Source organism: Ranitomeya imitator, chromosome 4 (assembly GCF_032444005.1).
Source record: "Ranitomeya imitator isolate aRanImi1 chromosome 4, aRanImi1.pri, whole genome shotgun sequence".
NCBI classification, from domain to species: domain Eukaryota; kingdom Metazoa; phylum Chordata; class Amphibia; order Anura; family Dendrobatidae; genus Ranitomeya; species Ranitomeya imitator.
In genome coordinates, this window is record NC_091285.1 from 2,017,540 (window position 1) to 2,037,537 (window position 19,998).

The following is a 19,998-nucleotide window of genomic DNA, read 5'->3' on the forward strand; positions in this document are numbered from 1 at the left end:
TAATGTATGTACACAGTGACTGCACCAGCAGAATAGTGAGTGGAGCTCCGGAGTATAATACAGGATGTAACTCAGGATCAGTAATGTAATGTATGTACACAGTGACTTCACCAGCAGAATAGTGAGTGCAGCTCTGGGGTATAATACAAGATGTAACTCAGGATCAGTAATGTAATGTGTGTACACAGTGACTGCACCAGCAGAATAGTGAGTGCAGCTCTGGAGTATAATACAGGATATAACTCAGGATCAGTAATGTAATGTATGTACACAGTGACTGCACCAGCAGAATAGCGAGTGCAGCTCTGGGGTATAATACAGGAGGTAACTCAGGATCAGTAATGTATGTACACAGTGACTGCACCAGCAGAATAGTGAGTGCAGCTCCGGAGTATAATACAGGATGTAACTCAGGATCAGTAATGTAATGTATGTACACAGTGACTTCACCAGCAGAATAGTGAGTGCAGCTCTGGGGTATAATACAGGAGGTAACTCAGGATCAGTAATGTAATGTATGTACACAGTGACTGCACCAGCAGAATAGTGAGTGCAGCTCTGGAGTATAATACAGGAGGTAACTCAGGATCAGTAATGTAATGTATGTACACAGTGACTGCACAAGCAGAATAGTGAGTGCAGCTCTGGGGTATAATACAGGATGTAACTCAGGATCAGTAATGTAATGTATGTACACAGTGACTGCACCAGCAGAATAGTGAGTGCAGCTCTGGAGTATAATACAGGAGGTAACTCAGGAGCAGTAATGTAATCTATGTGCACAGTGACTGCACCAGCAGAATAGTGAGTGCAGCTCTGGGGTATAATACAGGATGTAACTCAGGATCAGTAATGTATATACACAGTGACTGCACCAGCAGAATAGTGAGTGCAGCTCTGGAGTATAATACAGGATGTAACTCAGGATCAGTAATATAATGTATGTACACAGTGACTGCACCAGCAGAATAGTGAGTGCAGCTCTGGGGTATAATACAGGAGGTAACTCAGGATCAGTAATGTAATGTATGTACACAGTGACTGCACCAGCAGAATAGTGAGTGCAGCTCTGGAGTATAATACAGGAGGTAACTCAGGATCAGTAATGTAATGTATGTACACAGTGACTGCACAAGCAGAATAGTGAGTGCAGCTCTGGGGTATAATACAGGATGTAACTCAGGATCAGTAATGTAATGTATGTACACAGTGACTGCACCAGCAGAATAGTGAGTGCAGCTCTGGAGTATAATACAGGAGGTAACTCAGGAGCAGTAATGTAATCTATGTGCACAGTGACTGCACCAGCAGAATAGTGAGTGCAGCTCTGGGGTATAATACAGGATGTAACTCAGGATCAGTAATGTATATACACAGTGACTGCACCAGCAGAATAGTGAGTGCAGCTCTGGAGTATAATACAGGATGTAACTCAGGATCAGTAATATAATGTATGTACACAGTGACTGCACCAGCAGAATAGTGAGTGCAGCTCTGGGGTATAATACAGGATGTAACTCAGGATCAGTAATATAATGTATGTACACAGTGACTGCACCAGCAGAATAGTGAGCGCAGCTCTGGGTGACAGTTCTTTTCTACTGTGATGTTTCCTCTCTTTCAGTCCTGCTCTTTCTATAAATCTAACGCAAAGCCTGTGAAGATTTCCTTCATTAACGCCGATCCGGAAGGTCCGAACATCCACGTCCTGTACAAGGTGCGCTGCTGGTTCCTTCTCGCCGGTTTTGCTTATTTATCCTTTATCTGCGTTTCCTCTGGTGTTTTGCTTGTTTTCATCCTGATCCGTCTGTTTCAGGAATATAATGCAAGGACTGGCACAGGGGCAGCAGGATCGGGGACCGTGTGTCAGCACCTTTTACCCTGCGTGCCGCCTCTTGCAGCCGCTGCAGTGTATGTTGGTTCGGTGGTCGGGTCTGCCACCTCTGATGTCTCCTTATCTGTGTAGGTGGGAGACGACCTAAGGCAGGACATGCTGGTCCTCCAGATGGTGGCGCTCATGGACAGAATCTGGCTGCATGAGGGACTGGACCTGCGGATGATCAGCTACAAATGTGTGTCCACCGGCCGCAGGCGAGGTCAGCAACCAGGGGAGGATGTCCTACGGAGACGGTGGACAGACAGCACTCACTGCTGCCGGACAACGGACAGACGGCGCTCACTGCTGCCGGACAACGGACAGACTGCGGTCACTGCTGCCGGACAACGGACAGACGGCGCTCACTGCTGCCGGACAACGGACAGACGGCGCTCACTGCTGCCGGACAACGGACAGACCGCGGTCACTGCTGCCGGACAACGGACAGACCGCGGTCACTGCTGCCGGACAACGGACAGACGGCGCTCACTGCTGCCGGACAACGGACAGACCGCGGTCACTGCTGCCAGACAACGGACAGACGGCGCTCACTGCTGCCGGACAACGGACAGACTGCGCTCACTGCTGCCGGACAACGGACAGACCGCGCTCACTGCTGCCGGACAACGGACAGACGGCGCTCAATGCTGCCAGACAGCGGACAGACTGCGCTCACTGCTGCCAGACAGCGGACAAACTGCGCTCACTGCTGCCGGACAACGGACAGACGGCGCTCACTGCTGCCGGACAACGGACAGACCGCGGTCACTGCTGCCGGACAACGGACAGACGGCGCTCACTGCTGCCGGACAACGGACAGACCGCGCTCACTGCTGCCGGACAACGGACAGACCGCGCTCACTGCTGCCGGACAACGGACAGACGGCGCTCACTGCTGCCGGACAACGGACAGACTGCGCTCACTGCTGCCGGACGACAGACAGACCGCGGTCACTGCTGCCGGACAACGGACAGACCGCGGTCACTGCTCCCAGACAGGGGACAGACTGCGCTCACTGCTGCCAGACAGCGGACAGACTGCGCTCACTGCTGCCGGACAACGGACAGACCGCGGTCACTGCTGCCGGACAACGGACAGACCGCGTTCACTGCTGCCGGACAGCGGACAGACTGCGCTCACTGCTGCCGGACAACGGACAGACCGCACTCACTGCTGCCGGACAACGGACAGACCGGTCACTGCTGCCGGACAGCGGACAGACCGCACTCACTGCTGCCGGACGACAGACAGACCGCGGTCACTGCTGCCGGACAGCGGACAGACCGCGGTCACTGCTGCCGGACAACGGACAGACAGCGCTCACTGCTGCCGGACAACGGACAGACCGCGGTCACTGCTGCCGGACAGCGGACAGACGGCGCTCACTGCTGCCGGACGACGGACAGACGGCGCTCACTGCTGCCGGATGACAGACAGACCACGGTCACTGCTGCCGGACAGCGGACAGACGGCGCTCACTGCTGCCATACGACGGACAGACGGCGCTTACTGCTGCCGGACAACGGACAGACGGCGCTCACTGCTGCCGGACAACGGACAGACGGCGCTCACTGCTGCCGGACAACGGACAGACCGCGCTCACTGCTGTCAGACGAGGGACAGACCGCGCTCACTGCTGCCGGACAACGGACAGACGGCGCTCACTGCTGCCGGACAGACGGCGCTCACTGCTGCCGGACAACGGACAGACGGCGCTCACTGCTGCCGGACAACGGACAGACCGCGCTCACTGCTGCCAGACAGCGGACAGACGGCGCTCACTGCTGCTGGACGACGGACAGTCGCTCACTGCTGCCGGACGACGGACAGACCGCGCTCACTGCTGTCGGACAAAGAACAGGCCGCACTCACTACTACCGGACAGACCGCGCTCACTGCTGTCGCATGACGGACATACCGCGCTCACTGCTGCCGGACAACAGACAGACTGCGCTCACTGCTGCCGGACGACGGACAGATCACACTCACTGCTGCCGGACAACGGACAGATCACACTCACTGCTACCGGACGACGGACAGACGGCGCTTACTGGTAGTAGTAAGTGGTGGTGGAGGATGATGATGTAGTAGTGGTGGAGGATGATGATGTAGTAGTAGTAGTGGTGGAGGATGATGTAGTAGTAGTAGTGGTGGAGGAAGATAACAACATAGTAGTAGTGGAGGATAATGAAGTAGTAGTAGTGGAGGATGATGACATAGTAGTAGTGGTGGAGGATGATGAAGTAGTAGTAGTGGTGGTGGAGGAGGATGATGATAGTGGTGGAGGATGATGACATAGCAGCAGTAGTAGTGGTTGAGGATGATAAAGAAGTAGTAGTATTGGTAGTAGTGGTGGAGGATGATGACTGTCACAATAATATGAATATGCCATGTTTTGATTATATACCTAAAAGCATAACTCCCAACTTTTGAGGAAGGGAAAGAGGGACAAAGTTAGCGGTGGCGCCGCGGCAAATTTTAGCCACACCTCTGACCACACCCATTTCACAACTAGTCACGACCCAACCACACCCATTTAGCACTTCTGAAAAATATGGCCACACATGATGCTCCATACTGTATAATGGCCCCACATGATGCTTCATACTGTATAATGGCCCCACATGATGCTCCATACTGTATAATGGCCACACATCATGCTCCATACTGTATAATGGCCTCACGTGATGCTCCATACAGTATAATGGCCACACGTGATGCTCCATACTGTATAATGGCCCCACATGATGCTCCATACTGTATAATGGCCACTGTCATGATCCCAATGGCAGGGGATCACAAAAGGACAAGCACACAAAAAACAGAACAAGCTCTAGGGTGATGGAAACTGAGCTGACCGCGATCCTGAACCTAATTCACAACACTAGCAGTAGCCGGGGAACGTGCCTACGATGATTCTAGACGTCTCGCGCCAGCCGAAGGACTAGCTTCCCCTATTAGAAGAAACAAAGACCTCTCTTGCCTCCAGAGAAACACCCCACAGAAATAGCAGCCCCCCACATGTAATGACGGTGAAATGAGAGGAAAGCACATACGTAGTAATGAAAACAGATTCAGCAAAATGAGGCCCGCTAAAACTAGATAGCAGAGGATACAAAAGTGAACTGCGCGGTCAGCGAAAAACCCTACAAAAAAACCATCCTGAAATTACCTGAACTCATGTGCCAACTCATGGAACATGAGGAGTAATATCAGCCCACTAGAGCAACCAGCAACAAGGAATCACATAACTGCAAGCTGGACTAAAACAAAAATAAAGCAAAACGTGGAACAGGAAAATCAAAACTTAGCTTGTCCTGAAGATTACTGAAGCGGAAAGCAGAGGTAACAAGACACACTGATTACATTGATCGCCGGCGAGGAAATGACAAGAAAGCCAGGTTAAATAGGAAACTCCCATATCCTGATAGAACAGGTGGACACCAGAGACCGCAGAGAACACAAGTCACCCAGTACCATCTGTAACCACCAGAGGGAGCCCAAAAACAGAATCCACAACAGTACCCCCCCCTTGAGGAGGGGTCACCGAACCCTCACGAGAACCACCAGGGCGACCAGGATGAGCCCCATGAAATGCATGGACCAAATCAGCAGCATGAACATCAGAGGCAAACAACCAAAAATTATCCTCCTGACCATAACCCTTCCACTTGACCAAATACTGAAGTTTCCGTCTGGGAACACGGGAATCCAAGATCTTCTCCACAACATACTCCAATTCTCCCTCCACCAGCACCGGAGCAGGAGGCTCAAGCGAAGGAACGACAGGTACCTCATACTTCCGCAACAACGACCGATGGAACACATTATGAATAGCAAACGATGCCGGGAGATCCAAACGAAACGACACAGGGTTAAGAATTTCCAAGATCCTATAGGGACCGATGAACCGAGGCTTGAACTTAGGAGAAGAGACCTTCATAGGAACAAAACGAGAAGACAACCACACCAAGTCCCCAACACGAAGTCGAGGACCCACGCGGCGACGGCGATTAGCAAACTGCTGAGCCCTCTCCTGGGACAACTTCAAATTGTCCACCACATGACTCCAAATCTGATGCAACCTATCCACCACCATGTCCACTCCAGGACAATCAGAAGGCTCCACCTGACCAGAGGAAAAACGAGGATGAAACCCCGAATTACAAAAGAAAGGAGAAACCAAGGTAGCAGAACTAGCCCGATTATTAAGGGCAAATTCGGCAAGCGGCAAACAGGTAACCCAGTCATCTTGATCAGCAGAAACAAAACACCTTAAATAAGTTTTACCCCTCGCCACGACAGCACCCTACAGGAGAGAGGGATCCGCCCCACAGGAACAGGAAACCTACAGAAAGATAAAAGGGGGCGGTCCGCCTTTCCTCCTCAGTTTAGGTTTCCTGTTCCTGCGGGAACGACAGGACTCTAAGAAGCTACGGAAGTACCTGGGCATGCACGCCGCCTGTGCAGTCTCTTCGGAACGGCAGGGGCTGCAGCCTGGAAGCAGCGTCGGGGGAGTTCCGCTAGACGGCTCCCTCCTCGTCTGGGAGGCATACAGATGACCGGGTCCGGAGAAAGCCGCCCGGCATCTGCGTTATGCGGCGGCTTCAGCGTGGGAGTTCCTCGCCCGGCAGAAGGGGTGAGTGAGAGGAGCTTCCTGCATGGCGATCCAGGGACTAGAGGCGGCTCCGCGCACGCTGACCGCCATTAGTAAGTTCACCCCGGAAGTAGATGCTAAACTTCCGGGGTAAGCAGGCCGAGATCAGCGGTGGGGGTAGCGCGAGTTCGCGCATGCGCAGTACCGCTTAAAAAAAAAAAAAAAAAAAATGGCGCTCTATTTAAACCGGCTAACCACTGTTACCTGCGATGCAAGATGTCATCTCCAGGTGCCATGGATCTTGCAGCAGGAGACTCCGTTCCCTCCAAGGACCGCTCCAGCAGAGGATCATCAGATGCCGGTCGGAAGAGCGACACAGTGGATAAATCCAAAGGATCTCGGCCATCTGATCCGGTAATAGAAAGCTTCACTGGGTGAGTTTATAACTCTGCCTATTAAGCTGACGCCGTCTCCCCTCCTTTCTCTCTCTTTCTCCTCCTCTCGCTATGTCTTATTTGGACCAGGCCAAAAAACGACAGAAAACCAAACATAAAGAATGCGCCTTATGTAGCCAGCCCCTACCAGACTCATACCCCAAGAAACTCTGCAAGGATTGTATAGCAGAAACCACACAAGGAGCAGCGGTGTCTATTACGGACTTACGCGCTATTATAAGAGAGGAGTTAAAGGCTATGTCACAGGATAAACCACAAAAAAGTAAATCCAAAAAGCCAACACCTTTATCAGATTCTGATAGTGAGGAAGCCGTACTCTCAGATATCTCTATAGCCTCTGCATCATCATCATCAACATCATCATCTTCAGAAATTGAGGGACGTTCATGTTTCCCCTTAGATAGTGTGGATAATCTAGTGAAATCAATAAGAGACACTATGGGGTGTGAGGAAACAAAGGGCGCACAAACCACGCAAGATATAATGTTTGCGGGTTTGGCGGAGAGGAAAAGGAAATGCTTTCCAGTTATTCCAGCAGTGAAGGCATTAATAAAAAGAGAATGGGAGAGACAAGATCAGAGAAGTTTTCTGCCCTCAGCATCAAAACGGAAATACCCGTTTAGTGACGATGAGTTACTTACGTGGACCAAAATCCCTAAGGTTGACGCAGCTGTTGCCTCTACCTTTAAACCGTCGAAGACGCGGGGTTACTCTCAGACCCTCTAGATCGCAAAGCCGAGTTGTCCCTTAAAAGATCCTGGGAGGCAACTACAGGCATATTTAAGCCAGCAATAGCACTTGTACCGCCAGGTCAATGCTCATCTGGATTGACCAGCTAGACCAAAGCATTGAGAATAAAATGTCACGAGAAAAATTACGAGCTGCTATTCCCTTAATACGAGGGGCAGCAGCCTTTATGGCGGACGCGTCTGCAGATTCTCTCCGCCTAGCAGCTAGATCCGCAGGTCTGGTAAACAATGCAAGACGGGCATTATGGATGAAAAGCTGGAAAGGGGACGCACAATCCAAATCTAAGATATGCGCAATCCCATGTGAGGGTGAGTTACTCTTTGGAAAAACCTTAGATGACATACTCAAGAAGGCAAAAGACAGGAAAAAGGCTTTTCCTGATACCTCTATTCCCTTTTATAGGAGAGCCTTTAAGAGAAGACCATTCGGCAAGAGAAGGCAAACGGACAGGTCGGCAACATGGTTCCCTAAAGAAGATAAACAAAGAGGTACCATGTTCAGAAGACCCAACCCCCCAAAAGACAGCAAATTCTGAGGATATAACCATTCCAGTAGGAAATTTTTCACTCCCCAGTGGGAAAATATTACATCTAGTTCGTGGATTTTAAATATAATCAGAGATGGAATAAAATTACAATTCTCTCGCTTTCCCCACGAATCATATATTATAACATCTCTCAGCTCGCCTATACAACAAGAGGCCCTGGAGAGTGAAAACCAAACCCTATTATCAAAAGGGGTTTTAGTCCAAGTTCTGGAAGGAAAGGAGACTAGAGGATTCTATTCTCCTCTATTCTTAATTTCCAAACCCGATGGTTCATTCAGAACAATCCTAAACCTCAAAAAGCTTAATTCATTTATTAAAAATGATACATTTAAAATGGAGTCTATAAAATCCACCATAAAGTTACTTTTTCCAAACTGTATGATGGGGGGCATTGATCTAAAAGATGCTTATTACCATCTTCCTATTCATGACAGATACCAGAAGTTCTTCAGGGTAGCGGTGGCAATCAAAGGCAAGATTTGTCATTTCCAGTATGCAGCCATGCCCTTCGGCCTTTCTACAGCGCCAAGGATTTTCACCAAAGTGATTCTAGAGGTGATGGCTTATCTTCGTCAAAAAGAGACATTAATTGTGCCCTACTTAGATGACTTTTTAGTCATCGGAAATTCAGCTTCTCAGTGTGCTGACCGTTTAGCTCATGCAGTTTCATCTCTACAGGATCTAGGTTGGATAATCAATATCGACAAATCCAGACTGACTCCAATATCACTTCAAGCGTTTCTGGGGTTCCATCTAGACTCCATAACTCAAAAATGTCTGCTCCCTCAGGTAAAAATCTCACTCATCAGACATAAAGTCACAACAGCAATAAATAATCCACAAATGACCCTAAGAAAAGCCATGTCATTACTGGGATCTCTTATTTCCTGTATACCTGCAGTCCAGTGGGCACAATACCATACCCGGACACTGCAGCACCAAATCCTCCAAGAGGAAAGACGGCTACTTAGCTTAAATGCAAAGATAACGTTGTCCCAGGAAGTTTTATGTTCCTTAACGTGGTGGCTGGATTCTAACCATTTGATGAGTGGTGTTCCATGGGTAATAACACCATCTCATATTATAACCACTGACGCCAGTCCTCATGGATGGGGCGCTCATATGGGAAATGATTTTTGCCAGGGGTTATGGGACACTGAAGAATGCCACAACTCATCTAATCTGAAAGAACTAAATGCAGTAAGATACGCTTTATGTCATTTTCTCCCACAGCTCCGGGGAAAAGACGTTCGAATCCTTTCCGACAACACCACCACAGTGGCTTATATAAACAGACAAGGAGGTACTCAATCAGAGACTCTGATGTCTTCCGCTGGGAAAATTCTGGACTTGGCAGAAAAACATCTATTATCCCTCACTGCAGTTCACATAAGGGGGAAAAACAACCAGCAGGCAGACTTCTTAAGTCGACATACCCTAAGGCAGGGAGAGTGGTGCCTAAACCATCATATCTTCCAACGGGTAGTATCCCTATGGGGTTGTCCGCAAATAGATCTCTTCGCCACGAGACAAAACAGGCAAGTCCAGAAATTTGCATCCCTATCGTTAGCAGATCATCCGGACATTCTAGACGCTTTCCAAACCCCTTGGCAATACAGTCTAGCGTACGCCTTCCCTCCGATAATATTGTTACCACAGGTCATTCGGAAGATCAGGGAGGATGGAGCGAGAGTTGTACTAATAGCACCATTCTGGCCCAAAAGGCCATGGTTCTCATGCCTACAAGCCATGTCGGTTTCGGACCCTTGGGTCCTCCCCTCGACACCCAACCTTCTCTTCCAGGGTCCGTTTCTCCACCCCCAGGTGGACAATCTCCATCTGACGGCCTGGAATTTGAGAGGCAGATGCTAAAATTAAGGGGATTTTCCGAGGGACTAATTGACACACTCCTCCAAAGTAGAAAACGCTCTACTACAAAAATTTATACAAAAATCTGGAAAAAATTCCTACAGTTCCATAAATCTCCCAACACATCAGAAATTCCGGTACAATCTATATTGGAATTCCTTCAAAAAGGGAGGGAACTAGGTTTAGCTGTAAATACGTTAAAAGTTCACGTATCAGCACTGGGAGCCCTCTATGGCCATAATATTGCAGGAAATAGATGGGTATCCCGATTTATCACGGCTTGTGAAAGGATAAATCCTGTTAATATACCTAGAATTCCACCCTGGGATCTAAATTTAGTTCTACAAGCCCTAACAGACTCTCCATTTGAACCAATAGATTCAGTATCCATTAAATATTTATCACTTAAAACTGTCCTCTTGGTAGCACTGACTTCAGCTAGGAGAATCAGTGACATCCAAGCTCTTTCTATAGATCCACCTTTCCTGCTAACTTTTCAGGATAAGTTGATTCTTAAATTAGATCCTTCCTATCTTCCCAAGGTAGCGAAGAAATTCCATAGGTCACAAGAAATAGTCCTACCCACCTTTTTCAGTAACCCTTCCACTCCTGAGGAATGTAAATATCACACTCTAGATGTTAAAAGAGTAGTTTTAAAATACATTGAAAGGACCAGTAGCTGGCGACAGTGTAGGGCTCTGTTTATATCCTTTCAGGGTCACAAGAAGGGTCATGCAGTCACAAAAAGCACCTTATCCCGGTGGATCAGGGAGTCTATCACACTGGCTTACTCCGCGAGGAAAGAAAACCCTCCGGAAGGCATAACGGCACACTCTACCAGAGCTATGGCATCCTCCTGGGCCGAAAGAGGAGACGTCCCAATAGAAACCATATGTAAGGCGGCAACTTGGTCAGATCCTTCTACTTTCTATAACCACTATAGGCTTGACCTATCGTCAACTTCTGACCTAGACTTTGGCAGGACTGTCCTCAGCACGGTGGTCCCCCCCTAGGTGATGGTCTCTGAAAGATCTCCTGTAGGGTGCTGTCGTGGCGAGGGGTAAAAAGCCGGATTACTCACCGGTAATACTCTTTTAGTGAGTCCACGACAGCACCCTATTACATCCCTCCCTAAGTTAATATAGTACTTACTATTGAGTAAAATTCTTTTAATCATACATGAGCAAATAAGTTTGAAGATGAAATAAATTATATTTGCCTAATACTGGCGGTCCTCCGGGTACTCTGAAATCAAAACTGAGGAGGAAAGGCGGACCGCCCCCTTTTATCTTTCTGTAGGTTTCCTGTTCCTGTGGGGCGGATCCCTCTCTCCTGTAGGGTGCTGTCGTGGACTCACTAAAAGAGTATTACCGGTGAGTAATCCGGCTTTTCCAAGGTCTGATTAGTTCGTTCTGTCTGGCCATTCGTCTGAGGATGGAATGCAGACGAAAAGGACAAATCAATGCCCATCTTAGCACAGAACGTCCGCCAAAATCTAGACACAAACTGGGATCCCCTGTCAGAAACAATGTTCTCCGGAATCCCATGCAAACGAACCACGTTCTGAAAAAACAGAGGGACCAACTCAGAGGAGGAAGGTAACTTAGGCAAGGGTACCAGATGAACCATTTTAGAAAAGCGGTCACACACAACCCAGATGACGGACATTTTTTGAGAGACAGGGAGATCCGAAATAAAGTCCATGGAAATGTGCGTCCAAGGCCTCTTCGGGATAGGCAAAGGTGACAACAATCCACTGGCCCGAGAACAGCAAGGCTTAGCCCGAGCGCAAACTTTACAAGACTGCACAAAAGAACGCACATCCCTCGACAAGGAAGGCCACCAAAAAGACCTGGCCACCAAGTCTCTAGTACCAAATATTCCAGGATGACCTGCCAACGCAGAAGAATGGACCTCGGAGATGACTCTACTGGTCCAATTATCCGGAACAAACAGTCTTTCAGGCGGACAATGATCAGGTTTATCCGCCTGAAACTCCTGCAAAGCACGTCGCAAGTCTGGGAAGACAGCCGACAAAATCACCCCATCCCTAAGGATACCAGTGGGCTCAGAATTTCCAGGGGAATCAGGCACAAAACTCCTAGAAAGAGCATCCGCCTTCACATTCTTTGAACCTGGCAGGTATGAAACCACAAAATCGAAACGGGAGAAAAACAGTGACCAACGAGCCTGTCTAGGATTCAAACGCTTGGCAGACTCAAGGTAAATCAGATTTTTGTGATCAGTCAAGACCACCACACGATGTCTAGCACCCTCAAGCCAATGACGCCACTCCTCAAATGCCCACTTCATGGCCAAAAGCTCCCGATTACCAACATCATAATTCCGCTCAGTGGGCGAAAACTTTCTAGAAAAGAACGCACATGGCTTCATCACCGAGCAATCGGAGCTTCTCTGTGACAAAACCGCCCCCGCTCCAATCTCAGAAGCATCAACCTCAACCTGAAAAGGAAGCGAAACATCTGGCTGATGCAACACAGGAGCAGAAGAAAACCGGCGCTTAAGTTCCTGAAAGGCCTCCACAGCCGCAGGAGACCAATCAGCAACATCAGCACCCTTCTTAGTCAGATCCGTCAAAGGCTTAACAACACTAGAAAAATTAGTTATGAAACGACGATAGAAATTAGCAAAGCCCAAGAACTTCTGTAGACTCTTAAGAGATGTAGGCTGCGTCCAGTCACAAATAGCTTGAACCTTGACGGGATCCATCTCAATAGTAGAAGGGGAAAAAATATACCCCAAAAAAGAAATCTTCTGGACTCCAAAGAGACACTTTGAACCTTTTACAAACAAAGAATTGGCCCGCAGGACCTGAAACACCTTCCTGACCTGCTGAACATGGGACTCCCAGTCATCAGAAAAAAACAAAACATCATCCAAATACACAATCATAAATTTATCCAGATATTCACGGAAAATATCGTGCATAAAGGACTGGAAGACAGAAGGAGCATTAGAAAGTCCAAAAGGCATCATCAAATACTCAAAATGGCCCTCAGGCGTATTAAATGCGGTTTTCCACTCATCACCCTGCTTAATCCGCACAAGATTATACGCACCCCGAAGATCAATCTTAGTGAACCATTTAGCCCCCTTAATGCGAGCGAACAAATCAGTCAACAATGGCAAAGGATACTGATATTTGACCGTAATCTTATTCAAAAGATGGTAATCTATACAAGGCCTCAAGGAACCATCTTTTTTGGCCACGAAAAAAAAACCTGCTCCCAAAGGAGACGAAGATGGACGGATATGTCCCTTTTCCAAGGACTCCTTAACATAATTCCGCATAGCAGTATGCTCTGGCACTGACAGATTGAACAAACGACCTTTAGGAAATTTACTGCCAGGAATCAAATCTATAGCACAATCGCAATCCCTGTGAGGAGGAAGCGAATTGAGCTTAGGCTCCTCAAAAACATCCCGATAATCAGACAAAAATACAGGAACCTCAGAAGGAGTAGATGAAGCGATAGAAATCGGAGGTGCATCATCATGAACCCCCTGACATCCCCAGCTTAACACAGACATCGTTTTCCAGTCCAAGACTGGGTTATGAGTTTGTAACCATGGCAGACCAAGCACTAAGACATCATGTAAATTATACAGTACCAGGAAGCGAATCACCTCCTGATGAACGGGAGTCATACGCATGGTCACGTGTGTCCAGTACTGAGGTTTATTCATAGCCAAAGGTGTAGAGTCAATTCCTTTCAAAGGAATAGGGACTTCCAGAGGCTCCAGACTAAACCCACATCGGTTGGCAAATGACCAATCCATAAGACTCAGGGCAGCGCCTGAATCCACATAGGCATCGACGGAAATGGCTGATAATGAACAAATCAGAGTCACAGACAGAATGAACTTAGACTGTAAAGTACTAATGGCAACAGACTTATCAACCTTTTTTGTGCGTTTAGAGCATGCTGATATAACATGAGCTGAATCACCACAATAAAAACACAACCCATTTTTCCGCCTATAGTTTTGCCGTTCACTTCTGGACTGAATTCTATCACATTGCATTGTCTCAGGTGCCTGTTCAGAAGACACCGCCAAATGGTGCACAGGTTTGCGCTCCCGTAAACGCCGATCAATCTGAATAGCCATAGTCATAGACTCATTCCGACCTGTAGGCGCAGGGAACCCCACCATAACATCTTTAATGGTCTCAGAAAGGCCATCTCTGAATCTTGCAGCCAGGGCGCACTCATTCCACTGAGTAAGCACCGACCATTTCCGAAATTTCTGACAATATAATTCTGCTTCATCTTGCCCCTGAGAGAGAGCAAATAAAGCTTTTTCAGCCTGAATCTCTAGGTTAGGTTCCTCATAGAGCAAACCCAATGCCAGAAAAAATGCATCCACATTGAGCAACGCAGGATCCCCTGGTGCCAATGCAAATGCCCAATTCTGAGGGTCACCCCGCAGGAAAGATATAACAATCTTGACCTGCTGAGCAAGGTCTCCAGAGCAGCGAGATTTCAAAGAAAGAAACAACTTGCAATTGTTCCTAAAATTCAGAAAACTAGATCTATCTCCAGAAAAAAACTCTGGGATAGGAATTCTAGGTTCAGACATAGGAGCATGTACAACAAAATCTTGTATATTTTGAACCTTAGCAGCAAGATTATTCAGGCTGGAAGCCAAACTCTGGACGTCCATGATAAACAGCTGAGGTCAGAGCCATTCAAGGATTTAAGAGGAGGTAAGACGCAGCAAACTCTGAGGGAAGGAAAAAAAAAAAAAAAAAACTTCCTCAGACTACTTTTCCTCCTACTTCAGCCAATATGATTACCACTTTTCGGGCTGTCATGATTTCAATGGCAGGGGATCACAAAAGGACAAGCACCCAAAAAACAGAACAAGCTCTAGGGTGATGGAAACTGAGCTGACCGCGATCCTGAACCTAATTCACAACACTAGCAGTAGCCGGGGAACGTGCCTACGATGATTCTAGACGTCTCGAAGGCAGCCGAAGGACTAGCTTCCCCTATTAGAAGAAACAAAGACCTCTCTTGCCTCCAGAGAAACACCCCACAGAAATAGCAGCCCCCCACATGTAATGACGGTGAAATGAGAGGAAAGCACATACGTAGTAATGAAAACAGATTCAGCAAAATGAGGCCCGCTAAAACTAGATAGCAGAGGATACAAAAGTGAACTGCGCGGTCAGCGAAAAACCCTACAAAAAAACCATCCTGAAATTACCTGAACTCATGTGCCAACTCATGGAACATGAGGAGTAATATCAGCCCACTAGAGCAACCAGCAACAAGGAATCACATAACTGCAAGCTGGACTAAAACAAAAATAAAGCAAAACGTGGAACAGGAAAATCAAAAACTTAGCTTGTCCTGAAGATTACTGAAGCGGAAAGCAGAGGTAACAAGACACGCTGATTACATTGATCGCCGGCGAGGAAATGACAAGAAAGCCAGGTTAAATAGGAAACTCCCATATCCTGATAGAACAGGTGGACACCAGAGACCGCAGAGAACACAAGTCACCCAGTACCATCTGTAACCACCAGAGGGAGCCCAAAAACAGAATCCACAACAGGCCACACATCATGCTCCATACTGTATAATGGCCCAACATGATGCTCCATACTGTATAATGGCCCCACATGATGCTCCATACTGTATAATGGCCACACATGATGCTCCATACTGTATAACGGCCCCACATGATGCTCCATACTGTATATTGGCCACACATGATGCTCCATACTGTATAATGGCCACACATGATGCTCCATACTGTATAATGGCCACACATGATGCTCCATACTGTATAATGGCCCCACATGATGCTCAATACTGTATAATGACCGCACATGATGCTCCATGCTGTATAATGGCTCCAAATGATGCTGCGTACAGTGTACTGGCCTCACGTGATGCTCCATACAGTATAATGGGCCCACATGATGCTGCAAACTGTATAATGGCCCCAAATGATGCTGCATACTGTATAATGGTCACACATGACGCTCCATGCTGTATAATGGCCTCAAATGATGCTGCGTACAGTGTACTGGCCCCACGTGATGCTCTATACAGTATAATGGGCCCACATGATGCTGCATACTGTATAATGGCCACACATGATGCTCCATACTGTATATTGGCCACACATTATGCTCCATACTGTATATTGGCCACACAGTGCTGCATACTGTATAATGGCCACACATGATGCTCCATACTGTATAATAGCCACACATGATGCTCCATACTGTATAATGGCCACACATGATGCTCCATACTGTATAATGGCTCCACATGATGCTCCATACTGTATAATGGCCCCACATGATGCTCCATACTGTATAATGGCCGCACATGATGCTGCGTACAGTATACTTGCCCCACGTGATGGTCCATACAGTATCATGGCCCCACACGATGCTGGGTATAGTATAATGGCCACACATGGTTACCCCCACCCCCATCATTGCCTTCTCCATCACTACACACACACACACCTTTCACCGCGCACCCTTGCAGCAGCCGGCTGATGAATGGTGTCATCCAGCTTCGCCGCTGACTGCTCACGTCGCTGCAGCTGTAATACGCCACTGATAAAGACCTCTCCGTGTCTCCTGTGCCAGTCAGTGTCAGAGCGAGGAACAATATCTGCTCCGATCCGACACAGCCAGCGTTTGCTCCATATACGTCGTACACATGCGACTCCGCTCCATACACCTCATACACACACGACTCCGCTCCGTACACCTCGTACACACACGACTGCGCACCATACACTTTGCACATGCCGCTCCGCTCCGTACACCTCGTACACATGCGCCTCCGCTCCATACACCTTGCACACATGCGACTCCACTCCATACACCTTGCACACATGCGGCTCCGCTCTGTACACCTCGTACACATGCGGCTCCGCTCTGTACACCTCGTACACATGCGGCTCCGCTCCGTACACCTCGTACACACACGACTCCGCACCATACACTTTGCACATGCGGCTCCGCTCTGTACACCTCGTACACATGCGGCTCCGCTCCGTACACCTCGTACACACGAGTCACACCTCATACACACAAGGCTCCGCTCCGTACACATCGTACACACATGACTCCGCTCCATACACCTTGCACACGCGGCTCCACTCCGTTGCTCTGCTCCGTACACCTCATACACACGTGGCTCTGCTCATCTCGTACACACACGGCTCCGCTCCATACACCTTGCACATGCGGCTCCACTCCGTTGCTCTGCTCCGCACACCTCGTACACACGTGGCTCCGCTCCGTACACCTCATACACACACGACTCTGCTCCATACACCTTTCACACGCTGCTCTGCTCCGTACACCTCGTACACACGCGGCTCCGCTACATCCACGCTGTAAACACCTCCTGACCTCACACTTACCTTCGTCCGGCACCATGGCAAACAGCAGAGTCTTGTACACGGAGGTCCTCCTGATCATGTGACCCCCTGACTCCTCCCATCATGTGACCTCATCACAGGTCCTGTGCGCACAGAGCAGCCAATATATGGTGTGCTGCTCTGCGGGTGCAGGGACTCACGGAATTGACCGTGTGATATTACACACCTCCCAACCAGTGCGGGACAAGTAATGTCCCGCCCGGGATCACGGAGCTGACTGTCAAAATCGGGACAGTCCCGCTGGATCCGGGACGGTTGGGAGGAATGCTAAAAGGTCCATGGCTTTTCAGACACACGCTGTGGGCTATTCTGACCCCCCCTCTTCACTCTGTCCAGAAAGTTCTCTTTTTGCCTGCAGGCAACTCCCTCCCCCTGCTATACAGTGTAATGTGAGCCCAGCGTGCCAGCTCCACTGAGGAATTTTTATGGCTTTGTGCTGTGAAAGCCAGTCCCCTCCCTCCGGATACCAGCTATATCTGGTACAACAAATTCCGCGTGGGACTCTTTTGTTCTTGAAAAGTTATGTATACGGGCACCAATCAGGGATAGCGAGATAAAAGCTACATATTCCGGATGTCCACTGAGAGATCTGAGTGCAGAATTATTAGGCAAGTTGTATTTTAGAGGATTATTTTTAGTATTGATCAACAACTATGTCCTCAATCAACCCAAAAGACTCATAAATATCAAAGCTTAATATTTTTGGGAGTTGGAGTGGGGTCTTTTAGATTTGGCTCTTAGGAGGATATCTGTTTGTGCAGGTAACTATTACTGTGCAGAATTATTAGGCAACTTAATAAAAACCAAATATATTCCCATCTCACTTGTTTATTTTCACCAGGTAAACCAATATCACTGCACAAAATCTAGAAATAAACATTTCTGACATGCAAAAACAAAACCCCCCAAAATGAGTGCCCAATATAGCCCCCTTCCTTTATTATGACACTCAGCCGCCTCCATCCATAGATTCTGTCAGTTGCTTGATGAACATTGGTGCAGCAGCCACCGCAGCCTCCAGACACTGCTCCGAGAGGTGGACTGTTCTCCCTCCCTGTAGATCTCACATTTTATGAGGGACCACAGGTTCTCTATGGGGTTCAGATCAGGTGAACAAGGGGCCATGTCATTATGTTTTCTTCTTTGAGACCTTTAGGGTATGTTTCCACGTGCAGTAAACGTCAAACACGCAGCGTCCAGATGTTACAGCATAGTGGAGGGGATTGAATGAAATCCTGTCTCCACTATGCGTGGTAACACGCACGCGGCGGCCCTGCGCCTCCGGACATGCGGCGCGTCTTTTAAGATCGCAGCATGTCTGTATACCTTGCGGCAACGCAGGCATAACACAGGGCCCTATATGTGGGGTGCGATGATCCCGGATGTCTGCTATGAACACATCCGGCATCATCGTGTCCCAGAAGGGGGCGGAGCTTAGTGCGGAGCAGATTTGCCGCTCCGACAAAACCGCCGGCCATCCTGAAGGTGGACACGTACCCTTACTGGCCAGCCACGCTGTGGAGTAGTTGGAGGCATCTGATGGAGCATTGTCCTGCATGAAAATCATGTGTTTTTCTTGAACAATACCGACTTCTTCCTGTACCACTGCTTGAAGAAGTCTTCCAGAAACTGGCAGTAGGTCTGGGAGTTAATAATAATAATAATCTTTATTTATATAGCACCAACATATTCCGCAGCGCTTTACAGTTTAACAGCTTCAAACACAATAGTCATAAGTAACAACGTTAACAATACAATAATTAAAGCCCAATAAGCCGCCCCTGCTCGTGAGAGCTTACAATCTACAATGAGGTGGGGGAGATACAAAGTACAGGTGTGTATTTACAATGATGTATTTACAATGAGGGTCCGGCCATCTTCAGGGGTGGGGGATAGATGGAGATAGGGCGGCACGGTGGCTCAGTGGTTAGCACAGCAGTCTTGCAGCGCTGGAGTCCTGGGTTCAAACTAAGGACAACATCTGCAAAGAGTTTGTATGTTCTCTCCGTGTTTGTGTGGGTTTCCTCCGGGTTCTCCGGTTTCCTCCTACATTCCAAAGACATACTGATAGGGAATTTAGATTGTGAGCCCCAACGGGGACAGTGACAATAATGTGTGTAAAGCGCTGCGGAATATGTTAGCGCTATATAAAAATAAAGATTATTATTATTATAGTGAAAGGGCTACACACAAACATAAAATGACTGATTAGGGAACATGATAGGCCGCTCTGAACAAATGTGTTTTGAGCGAGCGCCTAAAACTATGCAAATTGTGTATGGTCCTAATATCTTGGGGTAGAGCATTCCAGAGGATTGGTGCAGCACGGGAGAAGTCTTGGAGTCGGGAGTGGGGGATACGGATTAGTGCAGAGGTTAGTCGAAAGTCATTTGCAGAGCGCAGTGGTCTGTTAGGCTGATAGACAGAAATGAGGGAGGAGATGTAAGGGGGCCGCACTGTGGA

At 48.2% G+C, this 19,998-nt stretch overlaps 1 protein-coding gene across 1 annotated transcript in view; it reads left to right on the top strand.

Moving 5' to 3' along the window:
- The window catches only part of PIK3C2G (phosphatidylinositol-4-phosphate 3-kinase catalytic subunit type 2 gamma), a 179,439-nt gene that overhangs the window by 145,043 nt on the left and 14,398 nt on the right, over nucleotides 1–19,998 (top strand). Inside the window, exons 21-22 of the mRNA XM_069762752.1 lie at nucleotides 1,625–1,717; nucleotides 1,967–2,096. Coding sequence (XP_069618853.1) covers nucleotides 1,625–1,717; nucleotides 1,967–2,096 — 223 coding nt within the window. The remainder of the gene's footprint in view (nucleotides 1–1,624; nucleotides 1,718–1,966; nucleotides 2,097–19,998) is intronic.